Below are 9,771 nucleotides of genomic sequence, written 5' to 3'. Positions count from 1 at the left end.
AGTCATTTTTTTTACTTTTTGTACTTTTTGCAGTCCTCGGTCCCCGGTGCTTGTTTGGCACAGCGGATAGAGTGACACGCTTGCAATCGATCCTCCTTTGATCTTCAGTTTTAAATTCAAATTGATTTAGGGCTATTCATAAACAAATTGTTTTATTACTTCCATTGTTTGCACAACACGCTTACTGCTAACACTGCAATACTGCTACTTATGCTCATTTAGTATCTGTTGAGCCTATGATCGTATTTCATATACTTGTAGTTCATAGCTTGGTGGCGCCAAAGAGCAAATGAAGCAAGATTGCGTAAAAGCATGTGCAAAGCAATTGGCCGGAAAGCCTCAGTGATTCGTGAAGTTTAATTTCGCCAGATTGGCACATTCTTGGATAATACAAGCATTTCAAAATTTTCATCTGGTGTACTGTACTTGTGTAGCAGGATTGTAGTATATTTTATTGACCACTTGGTAGCGCCATAGAGTAAATGAATGCTAATGAAGCGTCAGTACCGTGCCAGTGCCGGCACAGTTGACCCGTTTTATTTCACGTTAAAAAAAAAAATGTAACGTAGCAGTTTGACTTTCTTTTCATCACTTATCTGAGCTTTTAATTTGAGTCGACACATGGCTGCTGTGATTTTGGCTCGGTGTGTTGGCAGATTTTAAATGTTTCCACGTACCCCTGGTTAGGAAACACTGCTACAAGGGACCAAGACCACTACTTGGGTCAATTTGACCTCAACTTTCTGGGTCGTCTTGTACAAAACAACCCCCACCCCTAAATTGGTTTTTTTTTTCTTTTTTTTTTTTAACAAAACAACCCAAAAAATAGGGTCGGGCGACATTCATGACTCTTGATCATTTAACTGCCCGGTGTATCGCCGTACGCGACCTGTTGCCGGGCCGAATCTCGCAGCTGATCGTCATCAGCAGCATCCTCAGCAGCTTGTGTTGAGTGTCACCTCCTGCAGGCCCGCGGACAAGTGACGTCCCCTTTCCCCGAACACAAGAAGCTGCTTCCAAAATAGATGGTCACTTAATACCCCCGCCCCCCCCCCCCCCCCCCCCCCCCAACCACTCGTGTCCAGCTATCGCCCCCTCTTCTGTCTTTGTGTGGGGAGGACACACGCAGTCGCCTCAGCCGGCCCGCACCAGGCAGCGCTTGACGAATCACAACCAGAACCACAAGCAGTCGGGGCAGAGGGGTCTCCCCAAAACCTCAGGTGAGCTTTCTTTGTGGACTACCTGCGCGTGCGCGTTGACAAATTTGTTGTGGGCAAGGGTTAGTGTTCGGGGCAAACTTTTCAAATTGCGAGTTTTGCTTTGCCCCGTCGGGGCGTCGAGATCAGCTCACATTGCCTTTTTTTTTTTTTTTTTTTTTTGTCCACTGTGGGCGTGGGAAGGCCTCTGAGACTCTTTAGTGATGAAATGAAAGAAACTGGACTTGACTTCCAAAGTAGTGAGGAAGTTCTTGCATTGATGCCCCCTCTCTGCTAGAATGTGCACACTCGTGCCGTGCGTGGGCGTGAACGCATCACAGTGGACCGGCTCAGTCCGAGGACTATTTTGGACCAAGGTCTGGCATGGTGGCGCGGCCATACACTCGCATGTCTAAATTAGGAAGGGGGCACTCGCGTACGCCGGAAAGGGGGAGGAGCAACCTCATCACCTGAGACTTTTCCTCGAGCGTGAATATTTCTCTCTCTTCCACAACTCGCTCCATTCATTTCACACAGTGGGCGAAATGATCCGCAAATGTCTCGTTTAGCAAAGAGCAGGAAATAGTCACACGAAAGCAGCCGCAATCAATCACGTAATTGATCTCAATGCGCTTAACAGCTGCTGGGCGAAGGTGACGTGTGCAATGTTTGACCGATGTTGTTGAACGTTGCGAAACACTTGAGTACTGCCAAACACGATCGCATGCAAAGCCTTTTGAGCCATCAAATGTCCGAAGGATGATTTCATCTCTCTGTTTTAGTCGCCGTGTGTGTTGCTGCTAATGCGTGCGCGTGTTCTTGTTGTGTTGAGGTCAGCGTGAGCTGGTGACAATCGTCTATAAATATCTCAACTTCGAACAAGCGCTGATACAGGCTATCTTTAACGTTGGCGTCTCGGGACACTTTATGTAATAGACACAATTAAGACAGATATGCCCGAAAAATGCACAAAAGACAAAAAAAAAAAACAAATAACAGGAATAAATTCGGGCACGTACAGCGGAACGACGCAGGACATCATGTGCCAGAACGAGCTTTGCACAAACACGGCTGTAGTAAGCACGCGAAGCAAACAGCGCGACTAACGAAAGTGCGAGTGCGTATCTGCAAACGAGTGCCTTGACATACGAGCGATTCCACTCTGGCGTTTTTCGTCTTATGCGCCGTCATTCGGGTTGCTTCGACTTGCGAGTAACTCGTTGCGATGCGAGCGCTGTCTGTCGCCACTGAAATCAACTGGACTCCCTCGACAAAAGTAGCAGTTTGACCATTGTCCCCAAAAGAGGCGTAAAGTTATTTGCCACTGCTCCCGGCTGAATTTTAGTGTCCAAAGACACAAAAGTGCTTGCGTGTTTCAAACAACCACACAAGATTGCTAGCTTAATGCTAACCCATAATAGGAAACACCGTAGACCAGGGGCGGAGCCAGAACACGGCTAATGGGTGGGTCTGGAAAAATCAGGGTGGGCCTGAATATTTCTCTCACTTCGCGCAATCCTCCTGTCCCCGACACATCATATATTCAAATGAAATGACAAACCTAATAATATGAAGTTCAGATCTTCCTTAGACAATCACAATTATGCCATTGTTGATATTCAGTTAAAAAAAACACACACACAAATTCATTAAAATGTAAAAGTATCTATTTTTTCATGAATCTCACTGGGTGGGCAGTCTGTAAATCTGGGCCCACCCATGGCTCCGCCCCTGCCGTAGACGGGCTAAGGCGTAGCATCTATGTGGCAGTTTTATAAGCCTTTAAAGACCAAGTCAACCCAAACATATATTTTTTTTCAAGAATATGTTCTATGCAAGCCCACTAGTTGAAATAAGGCATTCTGATAAATATTGCGTTTGTGGAATAAGAGTTAATCCGCTCGTTTTTAGCTATCTCCGGAGGCGGCCATTTTGTCAGTTCTGTTTACTGAAAATGAGATCACCGTTGCTCAGGGCTCAGGTAACGCCAATCACCTGACCTGTTTTTTTTTTAAGCTGAGCTACAGAAGCTCCCGCAAGAGGCTCAGCGCGTGCGCACATCTCTGCGGTGACGGGTTTTGAACGCTGTTGTCTGTGACTTCCATCCCCTCCTCAGTCTCCGCCCCGCCCCCCTACCCCCCACCCCCACCCCCCCTGCAGCCATGAGTCGCAGCATCGTGCGGCAGAGCAAGTTCCGCCACGTCTTCGGCCAGACCGTCAAGGCCGACCAGAGCTACGATGACATCCGCGTCTCCAAGGTGACTTGGGACAGCTCCTTCTGCGCCGTCAACCCCAAGTTCCTGGCCGTCATCGTGGAGTCTAGCGGGGGCGGAGCTTTCCTGGTCATTCCCCTCGCCAAGGTCAGTACGCGGCAAAGTACACATTTGGATGATGGGACATCCATCATCCAAATGAAGGACTCGCGTTCTCGAAGGTTCAATCTCGACCTTGGTCTTGAGCTGATTTCTTTTTTTTTTTTTTTTTTTTTTTTTTGTGTGTGTGTTTTGCAGATGGGTCGCGTGGACAAGAACTACCCTCTGGTCATCGGACACTCTGGACCCGTGCTCGATATCGACTGGTGTCCCCATGACGATAACGTGCTGGCCAGCGGCTCGGAGGACTGCACCGCTATGGTAACCAATGCGCATACATCGGCAGCGACGCGCTTTCGCTTTTCATCTTTAATCCGCTGCCGTGTGTGCGTGGATTCTGGATTCTCTGTTTTTTTCCTCATGTTTTTTTTTTTGTTTTTTTTTGTTTTTTTGGTGGAATTGTGCCATCCGCAGGTGTGGCAGATTCCCGATCACTCCCTGATACGCCCCCTCACTGAGCCCATTGTGGTACTGGAGGGTCACTCCAAGCGCGTTGGCATCGTCAGCTGGCACCCGACCACGCGCAACATACTACTCACTGCGGGTACAACACGCGCACACGCACGCACGCGCACGCGCGCGCGCACGAGAGGCGCCGGACGCCATTGTGCCAACACGGCGCTCTCTTCGCAGCGAGCGACAACCTGGTCATCGTGTGGAACGTGGGAACGGGGGAGCCGCTCATCTCCATGGACGACCACCCCGACCTCATCTACAGCATCAGCTGGAACAGGAACGGAAGCCTGTTCTGCACCACCTGCAAGGACCGCCGCCTGCGCGTCTGCGACCCCCGCAAGGCCGACGTGGTGGCGGTGAGTGGCGGCGAGCGCCGCGACCGAGCCAGTGAGGCCGGTGTTAACGTGAAAAACGGTACCCGCCCCCCCAGGAACGCTTGGCTCCTCACGAGGGCATCCGACCCATGAGAGCCATCTTCACCAGAGACGGGAACATCTTCACCACAGGATTCACCAGGATGAGCCAAAGGGAGCTCGGACTCTGGGACCCGGTACGTGTCGAGCGGAACCCACTCGGACGGAACTCGAAATGCTGAGGGTGAAATTGTTACGCAACGGCAACAACGTTGTGTGCGGGATGAAATGTGTGGTCTACATGAGCGGTTCCGAATGGAACAAACTCTTTTTGTCTTTCTCAGACCAATTTCGAGGAGCCAATCGCACTGTTGGAGTTGGACACGAGTAACGGCGTCCTGCTGCCGTATTACGACCCGGACGCCAACATGGTGTACTTGTGCGGCAAGGTAACGGGCGTCGATCATTTGGGTCAGGTGTGTTGCGGCGGGGAGAGACCCCGCGTGCGGATTGACGGCGTTGCGCGTGCGCAGGGCGACAGCAGCATCCGCTACTTTGAGATCACGGAGGAGCCGCCCTACGTGCACTACCTCAACACCTTCAGCAGCAAAGAGCCGCAGCGGGGGATGGGTTTCATGCCCAAGAGGGGCGTGGACGTCAGCAAGTGCGAGATCGCCAGGTGAGGCCGGCAAACGCCGCGCGCTAGAAGGGGGGGGAGAAAAAAAAAAAAAAAGCAATCCGACAACGCTGACGACTTGCGTTTGCGCCCAAAGGTTGTACAAGCTGCACGACAAGAAGTGCGAGCCAATCACCATGACCGTTCCCCGAAAAGTAAGTCCCGCCCCTCCCCGGTCCTCCGCCGCCGTCAAACTTGCTGACTTGCGCGCGCGCGCGCGGCGTGCAGTCGGACCTCTTCCAGGACGACCTGTACCCGGACACGGCCGGCCCGGAGCCCGCCTTGGAGCCCGACGAGTGGCTGGAGGGCCGCGACCAAGACCCCGTGCTGATGTCCATGAAGGAGGGCTACGTGCCGCCAAAGAGCCGCGAGCTCAAAGTGTCCCGGAAGAACCCGCTGGACTCCAGGCCCGCCCCCCGCCGCAGCATGTCCACCTGCGATGCCGCCAGCCTGCCGGTCAGCCCTTCGCTTCCGCGCCGCTTTTTCGGCACAATCGAGTCTCGTCCGTGATGTTTGTTTGCGCCTTCCCCGTTGCCATAGTGACAGACGCCGCCGTCGTTCCCGTTTCGATGCCTCTGCGCCGCCTTCCTTTTCTCACTTGCTTTCTAACGTTGTCCTCCTCTCCTTGTCCCCCCTGTGCCACTAACCCCGCCCCCTCACCGCCCCCGCCATCTCCTGGCGCAGCCCGAGCTGCTGGGGAGGCTGCTGGAGGAGATCCAGCACCTGAAGGCGACGGTGTTGTCTCAAGAGAAGAGAATCTGCGACTTGGAGAACAAACTGTCCCAGTACGCCAACGGGACGGCCTGACGGGCTGCGCTCTGGCGCCCCCTCCAGGAGCGGCCCTAACGGGACGGTTGCCGAGTGCCGCGGCGGCCGCGGCGGCCGCGCGGCACGGTTGCGCCGAGGTAGGGACGTGCCGGAGTCACAATCGCCAGCGCAGGACAACGGAACGCGACACAGTCAAAAGTCTTTTGCTCCAAACGGGGACAAGGGTTGGAGGTTTGACGGACACGCTACGCTGGCAAAGTCAACCAAAAAGGGACAAACAACTTCCTGCTTGGAAAATGCAGCAGCAAAAAAAGTTTGATAAAATAACACGCCTTTAATTTGCAGAGTCAGCTCATCTCACAAGCCTTGATGACGTGTAAATAGACACAAAGGACAGAAAATGTTCACTCGTTAGCCAAGTGTTCGAGATACAATGTCAAAATAAAGTTTTGGGGGTTACCCCCCCCCCCCCCCCCCCACCCCATTCTTTCATGTGCTGCAACAATTTGCAGGACAATTTTCTTCCACTGGTTCTTCACAAGTTGCAGTGTGGCTTCAGTAGTCAGCAGGTACTTTTTTTTTTATTTTAGCTTATTTCTCACAGTGGTAGAAAAAGTTTTCCCCCAAAAAATCAGCAGCACACCGTAGTCGGACAAATTCATAGTTTCATACTGCAAAGCGGTTAAAAGCAATCTTTCAAAAATCGTGCATGATTGGAGGAAGCGCGTTTTTTTTATAAATCTTTTTTTTTCTTGACAAATTGAATAATACGAAGTTCCGATCTTCCTTAGACAACCACAATTATGCCATTCTTAATATTAAATACAATTTAAAAAAAAAAAAAATGAAACTAATTAATTTCAAAAATAATTTCATACCCCAAAATTTAAAAGCATATTTTTTTTTCACGAATCTCACAGTTTGGGCAGTCTGTCGATCTGGGTGGGCCTGTGGGCACCCAGGCCCGCCCATATCTCCGCCCATAGCTCCGCCCCTGGTTCCACAACAGAATCCAGTGCGCTTGCTCAATTTTGCTTCCGCAACTTCAGAAACCAAAAAAAATTGATATCGGCGGAGCGTACCCGAAGGCCCGAGAGACTCAACTCCCCCTCGTCTCCTCCGCCGCCTGCCGTCAGATCGTCGACAAAGTGGCTGCACTTGCCTGGACGACATTCAATCTTGTCTCGTCATTTACTATGTATTAAGGTTGTCAAAGTTCAAGCATTAACTATGGAGATTAATTTAACTGCACTCCAAAAAAAAACAGTTAACTCAGTTTTATTTACTTCCTGTAGCAGCCAAACTTAGAGGAGAGTCACTGTCTCGAAAAAAGTGACTTGACGGCTCATTGGAGGAATCCGAAATCATTTGCGCACTTTGCACAGCCAAAATTCAAATACCTTATTCGTTGTACGTCTTCGGTGTCTCGTTCAACTGTTGTATTTTACAGGAAAAGAATCGTATTCGGGAATCAAAGGAAGATATTCAATCGAAATTGACTTCAACCCCATTTATTTCAAGAATATGTTCCCAGCAGGCCCTCTAGTTGAAACACGGCATTCTGATGAATATTGCGTTTGTGGAATATGAGTTAAGCAGCAAGACCCACCCCTTTTTAGCCATCTCTTATTACCTGATCCCTGAGTAGTTGTGATGTCATTTTCAATCAACAGAAGTGACAAAATGGCCGCCCCCACAGATGGCTAAAAACAAGTGGATTAACTTATTCCACAAACGCAATGTGGGCCTGCATAGAACATATTCCTGAAAAAATGTGTTTGGGTCGACTTCCTTTGAACACAAGTGTTTTTATTTGCAGTCCAATCCGAGATGCATCATTGGTTTCAATTCCAGCCAATGAAACCCTTCCGAAAATCCCTTTCTGCCGAGACCAGCTTCACACAGGCATGCCAACAAAGAATTTTAAAAAGTGGAAGCTGCGAAGGAATCTCACGGGAAGGATGAAGTCGATGCCCTCGGCTTCGGCCAGCGCACGGCACACCTGGACGGTGAGGTTCAAAATGGCTTCCTCTGTGATTTCTTGGTGATTCCTTGAACTTCCTGGCAGAATTCCAAATCCCTGAGCTCCAGTTTGAAGCAGCAGGATGCTCAAAACCGCCAAAGCGGGCGATATGTCTGCCCGACCGGCCCTGAAAGAGGAAAGACAAATTTTGCCGAGTCAGCCGTTGAGCCGCCGATGCGCCGTCAGTCACCTTCCTTGAGTTTTTCTTCTTCCGTTGGAAAGAGTTGGAAACTGTGACAGCTTGTCTGCTCAGTTAATGGCAATGACAACAGTGAGTAAGCTGCGGGAAAATGCAAGGTCACGCACGACCTGTTTAACCCGTTGGTGCCGCCGGAATGGGACCTCTATACGCTGACGCTGAATTTGCTTCAAAGTCTCGGAACGTCATGATCTGACGACTCTATTCTTTCAGCCAGTAGAGAGTTGAAAAGCAAGACTGCCCATTCTCCATATATCTTTAATGACAAAAAACACCTTACTATAGCCTTACCTCGTTTTTCGCAAAAAACACCGTACTATACCCTTACGTCGTTTTTCGCAAAAAATGCCTTACTGTATACCCTGACTATACATTGTCGTTTCTTTTGCAAAGAAACGACTTACTATACATTTTCATTTTTTTCACAAAAAATGTCAATTTTTTTTTTTCGCAAATATATTTTTTTTACTATATATTGTCATTTTTCTTTGCCAAAAAAGATTGTCATTTTTTTTGCGCAAAAAAACGCCTTACTATACCCTTACTATATATTGTAATTTTTTTCACAAAAAAATTGTCATTTTGTTTTGCAAAAAAAGATTGTAATTTTTTTCCCCAAAAAACGCCTTACTATATCCTGACTACACATGTTCATTTTTCGCAAAAAAACGCCTTATTATACCCTTATTATACATTGACATTTTATTTGCAAAAAAAATTGTAATTTTTTTTCACAAAAAAACGCTTTACCATATCCTTACCATCCATTGTCATTTTTTTTCACCCCAAAAAATTGTCATTTTTTTCAGCAAATAAACGCTTTACTATACCCTTACTATACATTGTCATTTGTTTTTCGCAAAAAACACCTTACAATACCCTTACTATATATTGTCATTTATTTAGCAAAAAAATTGTCATTTTATTTCGCAAAAAAAAGATTGTCATTTTTTTGGGCAAAAAATGCCTTACCCTGACTACACACGTTCATTTTTTTTTCTCGCAAAAAAAACGCCTTACTCTACCCTTACTATATGTTGTCATTTTTTTCGCCCCAAAAAAATTTCTTTTTTTTTCAGCAAACAAACGCTTTACCCTTACTATGAATTGTCTTTTTTTTTCGCAAAAAAAAATTCATTTCATTTCGCAAAAAAAAAGCTTGTCATTTTTTGGGGCAAAAAACGCCTTACCCTGACTACACATATATATTTTTTTTTCTCGCAAAAAAACGCCTTACTATACTCTTACTCATTGTCATTTTTTTCGCAAAATAAAGATTGTCATTTCTTTTCGGCAAAAAAAAGCCTTACTATATATATATATATACCCTTACTATATATCGTCTGAGCTGCCTGGATTGAGGCATCCTTACTTCCAGGTTCCAATACAGTTCACGATATCGTCTTGAGGCGCTACGCTGTCGTCATCTCCTGGTCACTAGGAAAAATGCTTTCGGTGAAAACTTCCGGGAATCTAAAACAGATATCCGAGCCGTATTTCGATTTGTGTCACGTGCTGTATTCGATTTAATTTCATTTTAGAATTAAAAATGGAAAATAAAACCCTTTTTGGACTTAGACTTCCTTACTCGTTCCAGGCAACAACATAGAAAATTAAAATGTATTTAAATGTTGGTGTTTGTATTTTAAAATGAAAATTAAATAACGAGTCGTTTTTCCAATTTTCATATCTGCTTCCAAGCATAATATCCAATGACCAAAAGAGACA

At 47.4% G+C, this 9,771-nt stretch overlaps 1 protein-coding gene across 2 annotated transcripts; it reads left to right on the top strand.

The window, feature by feature from the left end:
- Window positions 1-89: 89 nt before the first annotated feature.
- Window positions 90-8,879, top strand: coro6 (coronin 6). Of its 2 annotated transcripts, none has more exons than XM_086012521.1 (11): window positions 90-1,220; window positions 3,357-3,556; window positions 3,707-3,829; window positions 3,983-4,112; window positions 4,202-4,380; window positions 4,455-4,574; window positions 4,722-4,826; window positions 4,911-5,056; window positions 5,151-5,208; window positions 5,282-5,509; window positions 5,738-8,879. In XM_086012521.1, the coding sequence occupies exons 2-11, from the start codon at window positions 3,359-3,361 to the stop codon at window positions 5,858-5,860; spliced, it is 1,410 nt and encodes a 469-aa protein (XP_085868647.1). In that variant the 5' UTR covers window positions 90-1,220; window positions 3,357-3,358; the 3' UTR covers window positions 5,861-8,879. The 2 variants fall into 2 exon arrangements, with proteins under 2 accessions (XP_085868647.1, XP_085868646.1); XM_086012520.1 differs by having other exon boundaries at window positions 3,313-3,556.
- Window positions 8,880-9,771: the final 892 nt, after the last annotated feature.

The sequence above is a fragment of the Filicampus tigris genome, chromosome 17 (genome assembly GCF_054856515.1).
Source record: "Filicampus tigris isolate MCC_2025a chromosome 17, RoL_Ftig_1.0, whole genome shotgun sequence".
In the NCBI taxonomy this organism is placed as follows: domain Eukaryota; kingdom Metazoa; phylum Chordata; class Actinopteri; order Syngnathiformes; family Syngnathidae; genus Filicampus; species Filicampus tigris.
The sequence above is the reverse complement of the archived record's forward strand: the minus strand, read 5'-3'. Positions and strand labels throughout refer to the sequence as shown.